Below are 20,298 nucleotides of genomic sequence, written 5' to 3' on the forward strand. Positions count from 1 at the left end.
TTTAGTTTTTTTAAATAGATTTTATATTGTGATTGTGTGTGGCTGTTGTCTGGGGTCCAAGGTAACGCATTACATTTGCAGACAGTGGTGCAGAGCTACACTCAGCAGGGCTGGATCATTTACTACAGCTTTAGTCCAGGCAGTTTACACACTCAGTAGAGGGAGGTGAAGGTCAGTAGGTCAGCAAAGAGAAATCGGGATTCAGTGTGTCAGTGCACTGCAAGCCATGGGGCTCCGGCGTATTGAGGAGTGTTCGTTAAGTGCCATCTGTGAAGGTACTCAAGCAAGCACAGTCCTCAGGAAGCAGCAGAACGACCGCTGGCCACTATTTGTAGTCCCCCACTCAATACAGCCGCCCCCAGTGCCCCCAATCTCTTGCTATGTTAACGATCGCTCTGATGCAGGGATCCGTCCTGTGTGTTGAGAGGGGCTGGGTGGGGCTGGCTGGGGCCCCCGGGGCCCCTTTTTCTCCAGTGGTCAGGTGACATGGGCGGTGAGGTGGCGCAGGAACTCGCCGCGGGTGGTGGTGTCGCTTGGGAACACGGCCTGACAGAACTCGCACACCTGGGAGTGTAGGGTGGCCTCCGACAGCAGGAAGCCCCCGCGGCTCAGCAGGTCGCTGTCCAGGAACGAGCTGGAGAGCCAGGGCATCTGAGTAGGGGATATGGGGGGAGGGGAAAGGAAAAAGAGTGAGGGTATGGGAGAAGGGGGAGAATGGAGATGGGGAAAGCAAAATCAGATGTATGCAGGACTCTGATGCACAAAACCACTTCCCCAAGCAGTAGTAAACCAAGCTTTTCACGTGAGAAGACCAGTCTCCGACCTGCAATCACAGGACACGTGAACACGGCTGCATTGCTAGGGGGAGACGCTTACCTTATGGTTGGTGGTCCCCTCCTTGTTCTGGGAGCTCCCCGCTGTGGCGCTGTACTGCTGCGGAGAGGGGCCAGGCGGCAGTAACCTCTCGGAGCCACAAGGGGGAGCCAACACCCTAGTCAGGTCCTCGGCCGCATTCATCACATGGGAAGGAGCGGTCTGCCTCTGCCCCCCGACACGGACTTGTAATCTGTCCACGCCGTCCACAAGGTGACCCAAATCATCCACTGTAGATTGGCTGGCCTGCATGTGCCACACTGCCTGGGCTGCAGGGGGCGCCAGAGGGGGTGGAGCAGCATTTGGGTAGGGGAAGGGTGGCTGTGCCAGAAGCCTGGCCTGGTCAGTGCACTGGACAGGGATGGAGGCAAAGGGCAGAGGGTCAGGAGGGTGGGCTGAGGCCGGGGCTAGATGTCGAGAGAAAGAAAGAGTGTTAATTGGCTTTGGAAGAAGGGGGTTTTAGCTGAGTGGGCAAATTGACTTCATAGCAGACCCCAGTTTGTCTTTTATCCTCACTCCTGCCCCCCCCCCAAAAAAATGAAATCTGCTTCATCCTCGATTCTTTCCTATTTTTTTTTTTTCTTATTTTCATTCTGAAACCATTAGGTTGTGTGTTTTACCCTCCAGACTGTGAAGCATTATGAAATTTACTACAACTTCACCATAAACTGAGACAGGAGTGACCGAGATGCGGTGTCCTTCAGTCCTTCTTTCTCACACGGGCGAGTCCCACTGCACAAATCCAGTCCAACCACAACTGTTGTGGCCCACAGTGACATATTTTCTCTGGTTATTTTATAAGTAGAAACATATTCTGTGGAGTGAGTTTTTATTCTCATTCTATTTACCAGAAATCTGAGATCCAAAAATATGCCGTGACGTCACCGAGGTGCTAACTCTGCAGCTGCTTTGCTGGAAGTCAATGAAGGAAATCAGAAAAGTCACGGAAATAATTAAAACAAATGTATGCAGGTTTGACTGCCTTATCACCCTAATAAATAAATAATAGCGACAGTTCTGGGTGGTGAAATACACTTTTTAGGACTACAAACAATGGATTTTTCGGGAAAATATTTTTCGATCTGATTTCTGGTAAATAGAATGAGCTGGGTATGAAAAACTCACTCCACAGAATAGGTTTCTAAAAATGTATTTGCAGTGGAGTTCAGTTCCCCTTTAATAATAATTCATTTAGGCCAATGACGCATTGGGGTTGTATTGATAGCATGTTGGTTTGCAGTCGTCAGCTGCTATCAAGACGGAAAAGTTGCTCTTTATCTCGCACAATCAAATATGTAACATCAATTCCCTTTTCAAATATTTAATACATAAAACTAAATAAATAAAGGTGGATGTCATATCCCAGCATGCGTGCTTCTTCAATGTTTCAGGAAGTGTTGCGTCATATCTTCCTGGCTAGTGGAAAAACTAGAAAATCATCTTCTCTGCAACAACTTACTGAGTGTTACTGTTTCTTACCCATATTCTTACTCCTTGATAGCAATTCTAGTTACTGTAGACAACATGAAGCGTTGCTGTGCCCATGGCAGTGGGAAAAACAGTGAAGCAGGAGAGCAACACCTTGTCAAACTGCCCATTTTATAGTATGCTGTCAATACATTTTAGGAGACCCCAATCAGCACCTCTCTAATGCTCAATTGTTACACACAGATTGCTTTTTAGTTGAGGAAAAAATAAATCACATCTCAGTTTGTGGTTGTTTGTATTTAAATCAAGGGTTCGCTGCAGATTGCTTTCCCCCCCCTTTATTGACTGTGGAATTGGATCTCCACTGACGCTGCAGGGAAGACCCATCCGGTGACTGTCGTATTTCCAGTATCCAGGAAGTGAGGACACAACACATCCTGAAAGAGCACACATGCTGCATTTCGACATTCGATATTAGTCGCCAACTTTGAAATGTTCACGTCTTAACAGACGCCAATATGATAGAACCGAACTGGAAGAGTGGTGTACACTATAACACATAAACACACACCAAAGCATAGTATTTAGTTACTATATGTGGTTCTGTGCACGTTTCCCTTTAAGCTCACCCTGTTGAGGATGGTCTTTTGTGAATGGCAACAGATGGTACTTGCGGACACATATTTTGGGTATAAAGAGGCGTGTTTCCCTTGTGTTTCAAAGAGGAGTTTGACGGTATTGAGACTAATCTTTCCTGTACTTGGGTTGTGTACATTTTGTATTATCACTTTCCGCCACCCCGGTCGTTTAGCCCCACTGCTGATTTTTATAATGGTGGAACTCGCTTACATTTTAAAGGCCAACTTTTTAAGTCTAAGAAAAAAAACACCAAAATGACACCCCAACTGCCATCTACAAAACATTTAGCCTATTCCAGGGTTTACTCCTCAGACAGTTTTCACATGGTCTCAAAACAAGCTTTTGATTGAAATTTTGGAAAAGTGTCAAAATACCACAATCACAGCAGTGCATAACAACAACTATAATAAAACCACAGTTAGCAGCAAGAAACAAAAGATGCTCTCAGCAGTATCATTGTTGTTATACACTCTTGCACCCGTGGTATTTTGGCACTTTTCACAACTTAAACAATAATATTTCCTTTGAGCCAATGAGAATGAACTATGTGAGGTTTTATACAGTAGTATTTACAATTTGCCACAGAGAGAGACAGGAGAGTACAGGTGAGAGGTAGCCATCTTGTTGTTTGACTAGTTTCAGACCAGTCTTAGCATTGCTCATTTTGTTTAAAGTTTGCCCTAATTGACGTTAGCATTATCTGTAGTTTGCCTAAATTGAAGTCAATTCAGTTCAGCTGCTGAGTTGGTGAAAGTAATCAGGTTGTAGAAGGGAGATTTTGTCTAGGACTAGCAGGAATTCTGTTGCAGGAGGAGCCAGGCGTGGCCTGTTAGGTGTGAATTGGGGGTAGGTAGACAAAAGCTACTTAAAGCAGCCGTTGAGAAAGAGCGGCGCTGTTTCTCGCTGACAAAAGTTAGGCAGTTGAATAGCAGCAGGAACCAAGAGACATGTAAAAAAACAAAAAAATAAAAATAAAACAAGTAACATTTAGAAGCATGTGGCCACTACAGTATAAGGTTTGCAGAATGATTGCCTTCCTGGATTAACTCATCCAAGAAGGCTTCATTTGTGAATGTTGTCGGCAGGTTGAAATCCTGGAGATCAAGGTTCGTGATCTTGAGGCTCAGCTTGTCGATCTGCGCTGTATTAGGGATATAGAAGAATTGGTCAATCAGCCCATGAGAGAGATGGTGTGCATGCCAAAACCTAGGAGAGTAGACCTTAGAGCAGGACAGTGTAGAGAACTGCTGGGTTACAGTAGGTCGTAACCGCAGAAAAGGGTGTGCACAACCCCTAGAGACACCCCAAGAGCTAGAATTGCCCAACAGGTTCCAACTGCTGGACACCGAGCTGGACAGTGATAGCTCAGAGGGTGATGGAGGGGCAGTTGAGCACCAGAGCACCGTGGTACCCACTCCCCCCCAGAAGAAGGAGGTAGTTATAGTAGGAGACTCAATTCTTAGAGGTGTAGATCACAAAGTGTGTTCTAGTGACAAGGAGACCCGCATGGTATCTTGCCTGCCTGATGCTCAGGTTGCAGATCTCCCTAAACTAGTAGACGGTCTACTGGCCAAAGCCGGGGGGAATCCACTGGTCATGGTCCACATTGGAACCAATGACATAGGAAAAGGTAGGACAGAGGTTCTGCAAGACAAATTGAAAGAGTTAGGAACAAAACTAAACAGCAGAACCTCCACGGTAGTTTTCTCTGAAATACTTCCGGTACCACGTGCCAGGCCAGGGAGACAGGCAGAGATTAGAAAGTTTAACACGTGGTTAAAAGCTTGGTGTAGGGAAGAGGGGTTTAGGTTTATGGAGCATTGGTCTTTCTTCTTTTCTTAATACTGTACAATGCGCTAGTTAGACCTCATACCTCATGGAATACTGTGTGCAGTTCTGGGCTCCACACTTCAAGAAGGATATTGTTGCTTTAGAGGCAGTTCAGAGGAGAGCAACCAGACTTATTCCAGGTCTGAAGGGAAAGTCCTACTGAGAGACTGAGGTAACTGAACCTTTTCACCTGGAACAGAGGAGACTACGTGGGGACTTGATCCAAGTCTTCAAAATCATGAAAGGCATCGACCACATCAAACCAGAGGAGCTTTTCCAGATCAGCAGGGACACACGCACCCAGGGACACAAATGGAAATTGGGCTTCAAGGCATTCAAAACAGAAAACAGGAGACACTTCTTTACACAGAGAGTCGTCACAATCTGGAATAAACTACCCAGCGATGTGGTAGAAGCTGAAAGTTTGGGAACATTCAAAAATAGACTGGATAGGATCCTTGGATCACTTAGATATTAATGGACACCAAACGAGCACGATGGGTCGAATGGCCTCCTCTCGTTTGTAAACTTTCTTAGTATAATACATTTATTTTACCCTTCACCTTTGTGGTTTCAATTACTCAAAGTGTCTGAATCCTAATGGAGCAATACAGTCACTCTTAAATCACATTCTTGTGTCTTTAAACAAAGCATCGTGGGGAATGTGTTTTTTTTATACAAAACTATTAGGACTTAATAGAAGGATACCAGTCTCCACCCACGCCACTAACAGCCCACCACCCCCAATCCAATCAGATCCTTTCAGGGCATTGTCAGTCCGGTCTCACTAACCTCTGTTTCTGTCTTTGCCGGCTGTGAGTCTGTGGAGGAGGGCGGCTTGCTTCAGGCAGAGGTTGCGAAGTTCAATGAATTGTTTATACAGTTCAGCGTAGGCCTCTTCCATTGCAGTCCCCCGTTCTCCCCGGCCCTCTCCTCTCCGGTTACAGCCCCAGTCACTCAAGAACACCTCTGCACAGTGATTTCAGGTATCCAGAGCAGGGCTGCGGGGCTTCAGACACAGGCCGCAAATCCAAGCAGGGCTGTTTGGATCATCAGAGCCCTATGAAAGCAGGACAGGCCGTTATGTGTGGCCAGTAACGGGTCGAGAAAAGTATTTCACAGCAAGAGCAATAGGTGAACGTCAACGACAAAGCTGCAGGTCTTCTAGTCCTTCGTGTTCGCCTAGCGCTACAGAAAGGGGAAGTGCCAGCCTGGGAGAGGAAGTCCCCTCTGGGTTTGTCACACTGGAGGACGTGACCAGTAAGGCTCGTGAATGTGTGTTTCTGAATCTGCGAGTGTCAGGGTCTGTACATCTGTGTCTGTTTGTGTGCCAGTGTCAGTGTCGGTGTGCTGTCTGTGTTTGATTAGTGCGAGTGTGTGTGCGTGTCCAAGTGTGTGGGTGTGGGTGTGTGCGTCCCAGTGGGCATGTCTGTGTGCGCTTGCTGGTCTGCCAGTCTCCGTATGAGCGAGTCAGCATGTGCATCGGTGATGGTTTGTGAGAGAGAGTGTGGGAGTGTGTGTAGGCCCATCTTTGTGTATGGAAAGTGGAAAACAGAGTGGAACTGGATCTTAGCAAACAGGAGGCAATTAAGACCACAGGAAGGATGTTTTTTAAGGCAGAGTGGGCGATCCTTTAGGGATCATTAGGAGCTCGGAGTATAATTAACTGTTCTCCAGTGGCTCCAGTCAGACTGACCACTTCTGTGTCACAGTCACTCCAGCAGGACAGTAATGACTTGCTAGCACCGCTGCGTCTCAAAAGGTTACAACAGGCAATTGTCACATTCTCAATACAAAACTCAACAACAATAACTGAGACAAACAGGATTTGTGGAAAGTGCCATTATATAACTTCTCTTGTGAAACCCTCGCTGCTTCTGCCTGCAGCTGCACATGCTAGCAGTGTGATTCGAGCCCTATATGTGCGCTGTGACATTTAAAGACACACACAAACAGACATAATACATCTGGTCTGTCTTCTTATTATTTATTTTATTATTTGCAGGCGCCCTCACCCACTGTGACTTAGTCATCCCAAAAGGAAGAGAGCGCAGTGCTAAAACTTGAACTATTACAGTAAGTGCAATTAAGCACAATCTACAGCCTATTTAAAGAAAACCAATAGGAGTACAAAACTGCAATTTAACCACCTCTTCAAACACCAGTGGCCAGTTTTTCACAACCTCTAATCTGTCCGAAAGTGACCTGGGTTTTGAAATGTGACCATGTTTAAACTGGATTACTTTCTCTTTTCTTTTCCACCTCACCCCCACCCCCAGCCAATACAGCACTGTTTCCTCAATGCTCTCCTCTTCTGCGCCCTTTCAATTTCAGGTGCTTTTCTCCACTCATATTGCATTACTATAACCAGTTCTGTAATATAAGACAGTTGACCCCACTGCACACAATGTTCTTGTAACTATTGCACTGTTACTATTGTACAGATTTTAGTTCACTTTAAGAACGACTCATGCCATCTATTGTTCTTTACTGTGTTTCTTGAACTTATTTTTGTTTCCTTAAAATAGGATGAATACTCTGTATTGTACTTAATCGCAAGTACTGTGATATGTAATGTTTTGTCGATAAGCGTCGTTTTCTTTATGTGACCTCTTAAGAATTGCTGGGGGGGGAGGTTATGAGTTTTTGTCCCCACCTTTTCCTGTTCTTTCCATCAATGCCATGACTGAGAGTCTGTGAATACGGTCTAAAGGGGATCAAATCAAACTGAATAGAAGGATGACCTCAATGGAGCTAAAGATTTTCTGATTTGGAGGGCCACTTGGCATATCCAAGTGGTTCTGAGTAGCAGGATTATTCTGGATAAATTATACATAGGGTAGCAAACACAAAGCCAGAGCTTATATGTAGAAGGTGCTCAGCTTATATATTTCAGGTTTTTACATGAATTCAAGATCCTAAATCACAAATAGCCTGCTCTGCGTTTGGAAATAGTGCCAATGGACTGGGTTCATTTACAACATGACTACACCACGCCAAAATCAAAATGAAAGCAAAGCAGGCGTCTCAGAATGGATCTGACCAACTTAACTATACAATGAATAAAAAGATGGATATTATTATTAGTGCGAATTAGAAACAATGACTACGGTTCCTACGTGGCCGCAGTATTCCCGGAAACCTCAGTCCAGATTGCTCAAGTGTCCGGGCATTATTAGCGCACCTCCGCGCAGCACATCCACCGAAACCATCCTGCCGCTCACTCGCATGTGTATTTTAAGCAAACGCCACCCCAAATACTAAAGCACGACACACTGTTAAAAACTGTTTTCATAACTGGCAGGGGAAGAGGAGGAATAGTAATAGTATAGTAACCCTGCATAGCTCTCTGTTCTTGCAGAAATTGAATATGAATAGTGTTAAGGGCTGCAATCTGACTCGAATCGAATCTAAATCGAATGAATATCTATATACATCCATCTCTCTCCCTATATATACACATACACTAATCTCTCTATATACACACATCTGTCACACATATTATATATATATATATACACATACATACACACACAGGGAGAGGGGGAGGTTGATATGTAATATATACACTATTCCAGCACACTCCGCGATGTTAAGGGGTTTTAATCGGAATTATACATGTTTGTATAGCTGTCCTCAGCCGCTATAACCCATACTTTACAGCACAGTCGCCGCTGTCTCAGGACTCACCGCACAGCCTGTCTGCCGCCGGGAAACTGCTTTTCACAAGACGCTCCAACAGCTGAGACCAGCAACAAAACAAGTCTGCGCGTTTACACTTCTACTTTCCGCTCGGCTGGGCTGGTGTCTGACCTTTAGTTTTTGGTCGCTTTGTCGTTGTTTTCGGTTCAGCGGGCGAATAGAGAAGTGACGGGTGAAGCCGAAGCGTCTCTCCCGCAGGGTGCGGGCGCATGGAGCGGCGCAGCGCTGGGCACCGGCGGGTCCCGGGTCCTGTCCTGTCCTGTCCTCGGCCTCGGCCTCGTCGTCTCCCTCTCTCCCGGTGCGGCTGAGTGGAGCTTCCCTGAGAAAGACCGCTGTCTGCTCTGGTCACGTCGTCCGAAAAGAGGACGTTGTCTTTAACGGGGCCGCGGCGGCGGACTTTCCAAATGTTTCTGGTTATTGAAACCAGCAAAACAGGAACTCAGAGGGGGACGGCACTCACACAGTTCACTTTTTTCTATTTTTAGTTGTTTTTTTTGTTTTTTTTTTCTACAGTATTTTCCTTCAGGGCATGTACCGTAACTTTGCAAGCAACCAGACAAAATAGTCGAGTTTGGATGATTTGATTGTATTTGGCCGCCCCTCCCCGATACTACTGTATAGACCTAACTCTAACATTAAGCATACTGACTATATTTGGGTGGGGTTAAACTTTGTTCTGGCTAAAACCCGTCACTCAGTACTTCTGTACCTAAAGTATTGCACAGTATTAACAAATCATATATATATATATACACACTCACCTAAAGGATTATTAGGAACACCTGTTCAATTTCTCATTAATGCAATTATCTAACCAACCAATCACATGGCAGTTGCTTCAATGCATTTAGGGGTGTGGTCCTGGTCAAGACAATCTCCTGAACTCCAAACTGAATGTCTGAATGGGAAAGAAAGGTGATTTAAGCAATTTTGAGCGTGGCATGGTTGTTGGTGCCAGACGGGCCGGTCTGAGTATTTCACAATCTGCTCAGTTACTGGGATTTTCACGCACAACCATTTCTAGGGTTTACAAAGAATGGCGTGAAAAGGGAAAAACATCCAGTATGCGGCAGTCCTGTGGGCGAAAATGCCTTGTTGATGCTAGAGGTCAGAGGAGAATGGGCCGACTGATTCAAGCTGATAGAAGAGCAACTTTGACTGAAATAACCACTCGTTACAACCGAGGTATGCAGCAAAGCATTTGTGAAGCCACAACACGTACAACCTTGAGGCGGATGGGCTACAACAGCAGAAGACCCCACCGGGTACCACTCATCTCCACTACAAATAGGAAAAAGAGGCTACAATTTGCACAAGCTCACCAAAATTGGACAGTTGAAGACTGGAAAAATGTTGCCTGGTCTGATGAGTCTCGATTTCTGTTGAGACATTCAGATGGTAGAGTCAGAATTTGGCGTAAACAGAATGAGAACATGGATCCATCATGCCTTGTTACCACTGTGCAGGCTGGTGGTGGTGGTGTAATGGTGTGGGGGATGTTTTCTTGGCACACTTTCGGCCCCTTAGTACCAATTGGGCATGGTTTAAATGCCACGGCCTACCTGAGCATTGTTTCTGACCATGTCCATCCCTTTATGACCACCATGTACCCATCCTCTGATGGCTACTTCCAGCAGGATAATGCACCATGTCACAAAGGTCGAATCATTTCAAATTGGTTTCTTGAACATGACAATGAGTTCACTGTACTAAACTGGCCCCCACAGTCACCAGATCTCAACCCAATAGAGCATCTTTGGGATGTGGTGGAACGGGAGCTTCGTGCCCTGGATGTGCATCCCACAAATCTCCATCAACTGCAAGATGCTATCCTATCAATATGGGCCAACATTTCTAAAGAATGCTTTCAGCACCTTGTTGAATCAATGCCACGTAGAATTAAGGCAGTTCTGAAGGCGAAAGGGGGTCAAACACAGTATTAGTATGGTGTTCCTAATAATCCTTTAGGTGAGTGTATATGTAATGGAGGGCAGTGGAGGGCCAGGGGTTCAATGCCAGGTGGGGGACACTGCTGCTGTACACTTGAGCAAGGGACTGTACCCAGCCTGCTCCAATATAAACCCAGCTGTATAAACAGGTACATTGAAAGGCTCCCTGGCTAAGGGTATCAGCTAAGAAATATAATAATAATAACCAATCACCCACATATGGGAAGGATTCCACAAATCAAAGATTACTTCTGTCCAATACATTCTGTAGCAGATTGTTGGTGACCTGTTATAGATCACAGACCGTTTTATTTATGTGTGTGTGTGTTTTAAAAAAGGGACAAAAGCAGAGGCAAGCATACAGAAAAACAAATGTATTTTTCTCTCAACATTTTACATTGATAAAGCACACCTTGTTGGCATTAATGTAGAAAAAAGGCACAAAACAAGGGATCAATTTTAAATAAAAGCAATGACAGTGGATTCACAGTTGAGTGGGGGGGTGCAGTATCTTTTCATCATCTCATCCCATATGAGAGGACCGTTTGCCCCCTTTCACCCCCCCCCACGATCCCCCTTGAGAATCCGGTATAAGTAAACAACACCAATAATACAACAGCAGTGCAGAAGGGTTATTATAAAAGCAGTACAAAGCAGTGGAAATGTCATCTGAACTATAAAAGCATACTTGACAACACAGGCCTTCTACATAGATATCCTCACTGCAGGGTGACTGGCGTTCATTTCACCCAGCTTTCTGTAGTGAAACGGGTGGAAATGTAACCAAAAGCATGAATGCACCAGAGGAAGTGAAAGGTGAGAAAAAAAAAAAAAACAGGAAAAAAGGGGGGGAAATGGCTCTCATCTAGATTTTGTTGTTGCGCTTAAACTACTGCTCAGACAAGAAGACCAGCATCAGGGCTGTTGCGATCCTGCAGAAGCATCTTCAGGAGTCCAGTGTATTCATGCAGCTGTGTTATTTTAGTAGTATATTTTCCCACCAAAATCAATTAAAACTATTCTTATATACAGTGCCTTATATTTACACAATAAATAAAAGTATAAAATGTATAAATACAAGTAGCAGAAGTTAAGGGTCTTCTATTGTATAAATCAGTGGCGTGCCATGACCGTGAACAAGGGTTGCATTCGGGAGACTGTGCCACAACTTACTTTTGTAAACCGACTGATTGCACTCGATGGAGGCGAAGGTCGTCTCAAAAGCACAAAATTAAATAGTTCTGCACTTTCCATATGTTGCCGTGCCTGTTTGAATTGAAACAGGTAACTGCATATGTCTTGACTTGAAAAACGTAGAATTAAAATTCAAGTTGCTTCATCCATATAACCTCACTCATGTGGCAAATAAAAGTCTTAAAAAACATACAATTACAGTTTAAATTTAAGACTTTAAGAATACAGATTTCAGTAGAGAATATCAGAATATCAGTAGCTACTTATCATGGTATGCCTCTGCTATTTATATATATGTATATACACAGACACACACCTACACCTATATTAATTTCCCTTATGCCAAGTTCCCTTATGCTGGACTCTGGAACCCCAGTGGCTTCTGTTTTTTAATACACAACAACTCAGGTTACACATTTGAATGAATCATTTGCATAATCATTTTCACAGCCAAGACATCACAGATTTCAGTGCCATTGATCTCCCCCCCGAAAATGTCCCAGCTGTAAATAATTAAAACAGTCTAACCTAAAATGGGAGCTCAGACTGGGAGCAAAATTAGGAAGAAAACCAGAAGACCTTAAGGTTGTAGAGACCAGGCTTGTTGAACCATATCCCAGACCAAAAGCACTCTATCCAAAACATAATAGGCCCATTTAATCATCATGGGCATTCGGTCACCTTGTGTCTGAATACGTTTACAAATAAACTGACAGTTGCGTTTTTACACAATATTATTATTATTATTAATATCAACCCTCTTCTTGCAGAGCCCCAGTCAATCAGGTCTGAAACATTCTCTTCAATCAGTGGCCGACGCTCACCCGTGTCTGTGACCGCCCACACAAGCCGTTTCTTCAAGGACCCTGTCACTCTCCAGGACAAGGGATACACAGTCCCCTGTCCTAAAGGTACAATGGTTTGGAGGTATTTAGTATTGAAAGAAGAGGTTACTACAAACTTGAAATGAGTGTAAAAAAGGTATACACTAACTAAAACTTCACTAGGCATAACGTAACGATGTAAACATTGCTTGCATAGTTTGGCCCCGCAAAATGGCTAACTTGTAACGAATGCTCACGGATCAGTGCGTGGCGTCGAGGCGCACTGTGGGCTTAAGTGCCAAAATCTGTAATCTAGTGCAGCTAGTCTCTGAAACAGGAGGTGCATCTGTTCCCAGGGATTGGTTGATAATATTAATAAGCTACTGCACATCCTGCTGAGATACTTGTTCTTGCTGGCTGATACTGAATTACTGAAATTGGGATTTTTCATGCTCTTGGTTTAAGAGTCAGCCCTAGCCCTAATGTGGATAATGGCCCCTGCTCAATGTATAGGGCCAGGCCTCCCAAATGTGTGTGCTCCTTCATGTGCTTGGGGTTTTATCTTTATATCAATGCTGGCCGTTTTTAAGATGACCCAGGGCTTGGCCTATACTCAGATCAATAGCAAGACCTAAAGTGGTCTATTTTTTTATAAACACAAAACAAAGGAATAGGGGGCTAGGGAAAAAAAGGCTTCGACATTTTGACATTTTGAAAAGCTTCGAAGTTGCTCGGCAAGTGACGTTATTTCGGTGAGCTCTTCTCCAAGCACTTTGTACAGGGAGTCGATTTTTCAGGGCTGGTTTCTTTGACAAAACCAGAAACTAGCCCGAAAAGGAACCACCACAGCAAAACTGATGATCGGTCGAGTTCCCTTATGGGGGAGATATTGGAGTCCGTAACAGTGGAGAGAGTTAAGAGATCCTCCCTTACCTTCATCTGCATTTTGTTTTGTTTAGTGTATTTGAAGGGATTAGTTTGTGAAGTTCGACGCGTACGCCACGGGAACATTACAGCACCTCCCTCCCGAGTTCTACCAGGATGTGTAAACAAAGAAAATTACACCAAGATCTCCAATATCCTTCTTCTTTGGGGTAATTGTTACAGAGATTAGGAAGTAAAAGGACTCCTTTTGGGGGCTTCCTTTTAACTGTCAATGTTTGGCATCAAAGTGGCCTGCTAATCATGCTACCTGGACTTCATGCCCACACACAGGAGAGTGGCACCAACATGAACAGGGGTTGTTATGGTCAGGCAGGCAAACATCTTAACTCTGTAAAACTTTTTGGTTTGTCCTCTTCGCCCCTCCCCTACTCAGGGTGTGGTGCTCAGTGCCAGACCGCCCAGCAGGTGTGGAATTGGTAGCCATGGTGAAGCAAGCACCAGGCTGCTGCTTAGTGTTCCCATGCCAAGCTGTGGGGAGCAGGCTCCTGGTGGGCGGGCGATGGGCGGCCCAGCTGTCTGCTTAGTGCACTGCGGCTGTAGGATAGTTGAGAGAAAGCAGGACCATACTGTGGAGTAGGAGAGAGACCTCAGAGTCTGGGGAGAGAGAGAGAGAGAGAGAGAGAGATGCGAGATCATTTGTTTATCCAGGTGGTGGAGTGAGCTCAGGATCCCTGCTGTCGTGCCAGTAGGTGCACACTAACCTTTGAGCCGTGTGGAGAGCTGGAGCCAGTTGTACAGCCACTCCTTGCAGTGGTCCACGTCAAGGCGAGTGGAGTCCAGACCCCTAAGATAACAAGCCTGGGGGTGAGAGAGAGAGACAGTCACTGAAGAGCAGCTCGGTGCAAGAGCAGGGGGCTGACACAGAATCAAAGTGCAGCAGGGAGTCAAGTTTATAGTCTACTTGGGAAGGGTGGGAAGACCTGCTTTTGAGTGTTGTGGGTGATAATTTCATTGCTATCATTCAGAGCACCATTTCACAGGATCCCATTCCAGACATACGTGGCTAAAGCTCTAGGTAAAGGTGCATCAGAAATTGTGACACTCACATATCAGTGTCAGACATGGTGAGACTCGAGAAGAGGCAGAGCAGGAGACAGACAGACCTGGCGCAACTCCTGGTCACTCAGTTGGTGCAATCCCAGCTTGCTCAGTGCCCGGTCCAGCTGCAGCAGCTCGGAGGCGTGGCCCCAGAGGCGGTGGCGAATCAGGAATGCGGGGAGGCGGGGCGTCAGGAAGAGTTGGCAACTCAGTGACCGCTGCGGGGGGGGGGAGGGGAGAGAGAGAGAGAGAGTTCGGACAAAAATGGAACAGAGACAGAGAAAAGAAAGGAGTGCAAGGTACACAAGTTCAAAGGTGTGCCTGTACAACTCTGTGTCCCAGACTGGGTGGTGGATTTATGATACACAAAAAGCAAGGGGCGGGAGATAGAATAACTGAAAATTGGCAGGTGGGGTGGGTGTTAGGTATCACCCTGACCACTGGCTTACCATGTGTGCTGCTTTCAGCCGCTTGATCCCCAGCGGGGGCCCAACGAAGAGTCTGCGGACTGCGTGGATCTGAGACACACTGGGGTGAGCTCCTCTCTCAATCTGCAATCACAGACACCAGGAAAGTAAGGTACCTATTATACACTCACCTAAAGGATTATTAGGAACACCATACTAATACTGTGTTTGACCCCCTTTCGCCTTCAGAACTGCCTTAATTCTACGTGGCATTGATTCAACAAGGTGCTGAAAGCATTCTTTAGAAATGTTGGCCCATATTGATAGGATAGCATCTTGCAGTTGATGGAGATTTGTGGGATGCACATCCAGGGCACGAAGCTCCCGTTCCACCACATCCCAAAGATGCTCTATTGGGTTGAGATCTGGTGACTGTGGGGGCCAGTTTAGTACAGTGAACTCATTGTCATGTTCAAGAAACCAATTTGAAATGATTCGACCTTTGTGACATGGTGCATTATCCTGCTGGAAGTAGCCATCAGAGGATGGGTACATGGTGGTCATAAAGGGATGGACATGGTCAGAAACAATGCTCAGGTAGGCCGTGGCATTTAAACGATGCCCAATTGGCACTAAGGGGCCTAAAGTGTGCCAAGAAAACATCCCCCACACCATTACACCACCACCACCAGCCTGCACAGTGGTAACAAGGCATGTTGGATCCATGTTCTCATTCTGTTTACGCCAAATTCTGACTCTACCATCTGAATGTCTCAACAGAAATCGAGACTCATCAGACCAGGCAACATTTTTCCAGTCTTCAACTGTCCAATTTTGGTGAGCTTGTGCAAATTGTAGCCTCTTTTTCCTATTTGTAGTGGAGATGAGTGGTACCCGGTGGGGTCTTCTGCTGTTGTAGCCCATCCACCTCAAGGTTGTACGTGTTGTGGCTTCACAAATGCTTTGCTGCATACCTCGGTTGTAACGAGTGGTTATTTCAGTCAAAGTTGCTCTTCTATCAGCTTGAATCAGTCGGCCCATTCTCCTCTGACCTCTAGCATCAACAAGGCATTTTCGCCCACAGGACTGCCGCATACTGGATGTTTTTCCCTTTTCACACCATTCTTTGTAAACCCTAGAAATGGTTGTGCGTGAAAATCCCAGTAACTGAGCAGATTGTGAAATACTCAGACCGGCCCGTCTGGCACCAACAACCATGCCACGCTCAAAATTGCTTAAATCACCTTTCTTTCCCATTCAGACATTCAGTTTGGAGTTCAGGAGATTGTCTTGACCAGGACCACACCCCTAAATGCATTGAAGCAACTGCCATGTGATTGGTTGGTTAGATAATTGCATTAATGAGAAATTGAACAGGTGTTCCTAATAATCCTTTAGGTGAGTGTATATTATATATATAAAGAAATACTTACAATTCTGCCTCTTGTCATGTATGGCATTTTCTGACACAAGCAAGCAAACAGTTGAGCTATGTTTCTCTAGGGGTGAGGGGGTAATTAATCACAATTGTATTTAATTCAGCTACAGTTAGACTGATTAAAAAGATTTTTTACCATGATGTTAATGACAATTCTCATGATACAATTGGAGCCTGACAATTCCATCCTGTCTTAAGTGCATTGAGGCTGCCTTGTGGGGTTGTGGTAAGTGCACAATAAACAGTTTCAGGGATCAGGTCCAATATTAAAAAATAAAATAAAAATCGGGCCCCTTTACTGTACCCCAATGACATTTAAATTCTATACTGAATGCTTACTTAACAAGCACTAAAACATCCATCCATTGTATTCTAGGGCTCAAGTATTAACTGTGTCGTTCTATATTCTATGAATTGTTTAAGCACTGAATCGTAATCTGCAAAAAACCTCACTGGGAGGAAAGGCGAACTACAAATGGGCAGACACCCACGGCAGGAAGCAAAACCGGGTTCCAGGAAGGCTAAACACTGTGACACCTTGCCACCCTACAGCAATCCCTCAGCTGGAAACAGCAAGGGCCTTCTCTTGTTGGCTGCAGTTTTACAGTGTCATACCTTATTGCAGAGCTGCAGCAGCTGTCTCTGCAGGGGCTTCTCTGTGATGTTGGACACTGCCATGGTCAGCCCCCTCAGGACCCCCGCGTGGTGCTGTGCCCGCTGCCTGTGGTAGATCTGCTGGAACTCCATCTGCTGTTGAGGCGTCCAGAAGTGCCGTATCAGGAGCTGCCGGGGAAACAGGTACCTGCCAGGGAGAGGGGAAGGGGGGGAGAGAGATATCAGTTGCAAAACCCTTCAAAACCATTCCCCCTTGATCTGCAGGAGCTGTCTGTGGCTGGAGAGGCCGGGGTTGCCAACCATTCTGTATTTGCCAGGACTAATATGGCACTATTGAAATATGGAATTAGATTTAATTACAAGGCAAAAGCCATCCTGGGATTTTATTCAAGGATACAGAATTTTAACAAAAGTTTTGTCTTGGAAATAGATTTCCATATTCCAACAGTGCTAAATTTAGAATGAAATAGAGATCAATTTAGAAGATGCGTGTCGTGACTTGAGTTTATAAGAGTTTATAAGTTTTTCCCTTGTTGGCCACCCAAGGAGACACTCACATGAGGATGAAGACCAGGTAGTTTGCAAAGGGAGGGATGGAGATCAACACCATTGGAGCAGCCTTAATGACATCTCTGCGGAACTGAGGAGAGGAGAGGAGAGGGGAGGGAGAGAGTGAGGAGACAGGAGTGGAGATCAGGTTTCTACACCCATGGTCAAGTGTCCATTGCCTCGATCTTCGTCTGAAACAGCCACAGAGTTGGAGTTCTTCAAACTAGGGTGTCAAATAGTGGCTTTCCGTTCTAAGCAAGCTCTGATTCAAGGGAGAATTCAAGTGCCTTCAAGCATTTAATATGAATTTAAGTCCGAGAATGGATTCAATTTGAGCAGTCAAATAAGGAGTTCAGATAATGGCTCAGTGACGTAATCAACATTTTTGTTCAAACACCGATCAACAGGACCGTATGCTGGAGGCTATGCACAGGCGATGAGGGGCTGGGGCTCACCTGTCTCAGAGCCTCCACTTCGCGGTAGGGCAACTGCTGGAGGCTCTGGCTCTGCCTCATCATCTTTACCCTGATCCTCTTCATCTCCTTGGCATCCCGGAAGAGGAGCTTGGCCCCTGGGGAGCAGCAACACGCGTTTAAGGAAAACAGCACTCACAAAATGTGGTATACTGAGAAAAATCAACACATGAGATCAAACTCAAAGGAGAGACATTTATTGATCCTAATAAAGTACATCAGCAGTTACCTATACTTATTATACGCTAGGACCTTTGGTAACCGCACAAGGAGTACAGATGTCTTTCCTCACTGGTTCAGAGTTCAGACTGTAGGTCAGCAGAAAAGATCACATCACTGATCTTATAAATTGTCAAACAGTATAAACTGTACCATTATAAATATACCATTCAAATATAAGAAGATGCAAAGTTTGGGATGTCAGGGGTCAGTGGATGGTTGACTCTCTCAAATGCCTCCACAATTATTATTACATTTTCAAAAATAGGTGATTTAACAAGAAATCCAATTGTGCAATCTTTTTTTCTCCCTAATTAATGAAAATATGTAAATGTCAAATACTAAAAACACTGCAAAGAGCAATACCATGTGGAAATAATGGCATGGTATTAATATATAGGCTAATATAGAGGATGGATTAAATGTGAAGGTCACTGTATGCAGCAAGCTACTGGAGGAAAGAATGAACTGAATGCTAGAAATGAGAAAACCTCCTCTTTAACTGCTCTGAGACACAGTTGTGCCAGAGTCCAGAGTGCTATTTCAACACAATAAACTTTAGATGTGTTGTGGAATTCCCGGCTCTTCCACTGAGGCAATACAGCTCCCTACACTAGAACAATGCTAGTTAGCGTCTGTCAGCTCTCTGGGTGGGGTAAGTGGCTCTCACCAGTCATGAAGGTGTGGTACAGCAGGTAGAAGCGAGGAAAGTTATTTTGGAGGAAGCTCTCGTACTTCTCATTGGCCCATTTTAGCCGAGAGCCCACCCTCTCTCTTAGGCTCTGCTGGTCTCTGGTGGAGTAGCTCTGCTGGAGGCCTGACAGCTGCCCTCCCAGCCTGGCCAACACAAGGAGAGATGGAAGAATTGGGGCAAAAGATGACAAAGAGAGGGGGGTAGGGTAAAGGATGGAAGACAGAGAGGAAGCAAAGAGACAGGGAGTGGGTAGAATAGGGAGATAGAAGGAATAAATTGGAAGAGGGAGAGGGGGAGCAAGAGGATAAGAGATTGAGAGAGAGAGAGAGAGAGAGAGAGAAAAGCTCAATCAATAAACAAAATGGTATTCTCTGAAACAGACAGCTTTCACTGACTTAGTTTACCCACCAGAGATAAATTCAAAAATAACAATATGGCAACCACTACTAGCTTACAGAGATCAAACTTTGCGGTGACGCCCAAGAGTGTCACTCTGGTGCTGCAGAGTATAAAGGCCCCGCAGAGAGGTTAATAGGATCCCGGAAGGAGTTATTTTAAGGGAGACGACTGTCTGTTAGGTGCCTTTTGGCTGACACCTATCTCCTATGAACTGCTAAATCCGCCAGATTGACTTATCAGCTGCACGATGACAAAAGCCAGTCCTAAATATGGAAAACACTGTGAACTTAACAATATACACTTATATAATAATAGTGCAAAAGTATTCCTATATATGCTGTATTGTGTCCCACACTGTGGATTTACATTATATCAGCGTGACACACTTGACTGTCCCCGAAACCAGGAAGAGAGTGCCCTTTTAAAGTAACATAACCCCAACACTGACCTTGAATTTACACAGACAGTGAGCACTATTGCATGTGGCGGGGGGTATAGACAAGCGTTAACACTGAAGTCGAAACATTTTAAGGTGTTACTGCACAGGATTCAGGACGCCGGTTTACATTTCGCTACAAAAGCTCAATGCATTGCAATCCAAGCGTCAGTAATACATATCGAATAGTGAAATACAATTATAGCGTGTAATGTTACTTTATTATATTATTATTCTTATTATTGCGGTTTTGTTTCTGAGCTAAATACTGGTAAGTCTTCCATAAACTAAGGGAGGGAGTGACAGTGCGGTTGGGGTGCATTGAGGGCGTATTTTGCAAATAAGAATGATAAAAACAAACCCAAATCCATACCTTAATTTTCTGGAAACGAGGGTCAATGTGCAGCAGCCGGGTGTCACCCCAGCAGGACGTATTCCGTACAGTAACATCACAGCCGAGCCGCCGCACAGCCGCGTCCTGGAGAGCGCCATGTTGCTCGCCGTGCCTGATGCGCTCAATGCAGAGGCGACGCCAGGTCGGAAGCGAGGCTGTCATTGGTTAAACATTTGCCTTGTGTTTCCCTGTGACGGGCGGACCGTAATAACTCATAAAAGGCGCACAATTAATGCCAATGCATGTAAACTA

The 20,298-nt window shown here is 45.1% G+C and overlaps 2 protein-coding genes across 3 annotated transcripts; both read right to left on the bottom strand.

Annotated features, from left to right (window-relative positions):
* Nucleotides 1-9,172, bottom strand: LOC136752707 (TRAF family member-associated NF-kappa-B activator). Of its 2 annotated transcripts, none has more exons than XM_066708228.1 (4): nt 8,584-9,172; nt 5,563-5,830; nt 877-1,280; nt 1-651 (listed from the first exon to the last, which is right to left on the bottom strand). In XM_066708228.1, the coding sequence occupies exons 2-4, from the start codon at nt 5,672-5,674 to the stop codon at nt 478-480; spliced, it is 690 nt and encodes a 229-aa protein (XP_066564325.1). In that variant the 5' UTR covers nt 5,675-5,830; nt 8,584-9,172; the 3' UTR covers nt 1-477. The 2 variants fall into 2 exon arrangements, with proteins under 2 accessions (XP_066564325.1, XP_066564324.1); XM_066708227.1 differs by having other exon boundaries at nt 8,461-9,172.
* A 1,608-nt stretch (nt 9,173-10,780) lies between these two features.
* On the bottom strand, nt 10,781-20,183 carry letmd1 (LETM1 domain containing 1). Its single transcript, XM_066708229.1, has 9 exons — nt 20,026-20,183; nt 18,794-18,960; nt 17,887-18,002; nt 17,440-17,522; nt 16,883-17,069; nt 14,872-14,973; nt 14,488-14,640; nt 14,086-14,182; nt 10,781-13,978 (listed from the first exon to the last, which is right to left on the bottom strand). The coding sequence occupies exons 1-9, from the start codon at nt 20,142-20,144 to the stop codon at nt 13,905-13,907; spliced, it is 1,098 nt and encodes a 365-aa protein (XP_066564326.1). The 5' UTR covers nt 20,145-20,183; the 3' UTR covers nt 10,781-13,904.
* Nucleotides 20,184-20,298: the final 115 nt, after the last annotated feature.

Source organism: Amia ocellicauda, chromosome 7, assembly GCF_036373705.1.
Source record: "Amia ocellicauda isolate fAmiCal2 chromosome 7, fAmiCal2.hap1, whole genome shotgun sequence".
NCBI lineage: Eukaryota > Metazoa > Chordata > Actinopteri > Amiiformes > Amiidae > Amia > Amia ocellicauda.

Excerpts from the sequence above, each read along its gene's own strand:
- letmd1 (XM_066708229.1), bottom strand. The coding sequence starts at position 20,144 with ATGGCGCTCTCCAGGACGCGGCTGTGCGGCGGCTCGGCTGTGATGTTA. Across the intron at positions 14,974-16,882 it reads TGCTGCAGCTCTGCAATAAG|ATTGAGAGAGGAGCTCACCC; the intron begins GTATGACACTGT and ends CTGTGATTGCAG. Across the intron at positions 14,641-14,871 it reads GGCTGAAAGCAGCACACATG|CGGTCACTGAGTTGCCAACT; the intron begins GTAAGCCAGTGG and ends CCCCCCCCGCAG.
- LOC136752707 (XM_066708228.1), bottom strand. The coding sequence starts at position 5,674 with ATGGAAGAGGCCTACGCTGAACTGTATAAACAATTCATTGAACTTCGC. Across the intron at positions 1,281-5,562 it reads CGGCAAAGACAGAAACAGAG|CCCCGGCCTCAGCCCACCCT; the intron begins GTTAGTGAGACC and ends CTCGACATCTAG. Across the intron at positions 652-876 it reads AGGGGACCACCAACCATAAG|ATGCCCTGGCTCTCCAGCTC; the intron begins GTAAGCGTCTCC and ends TCCCCTACTCAG.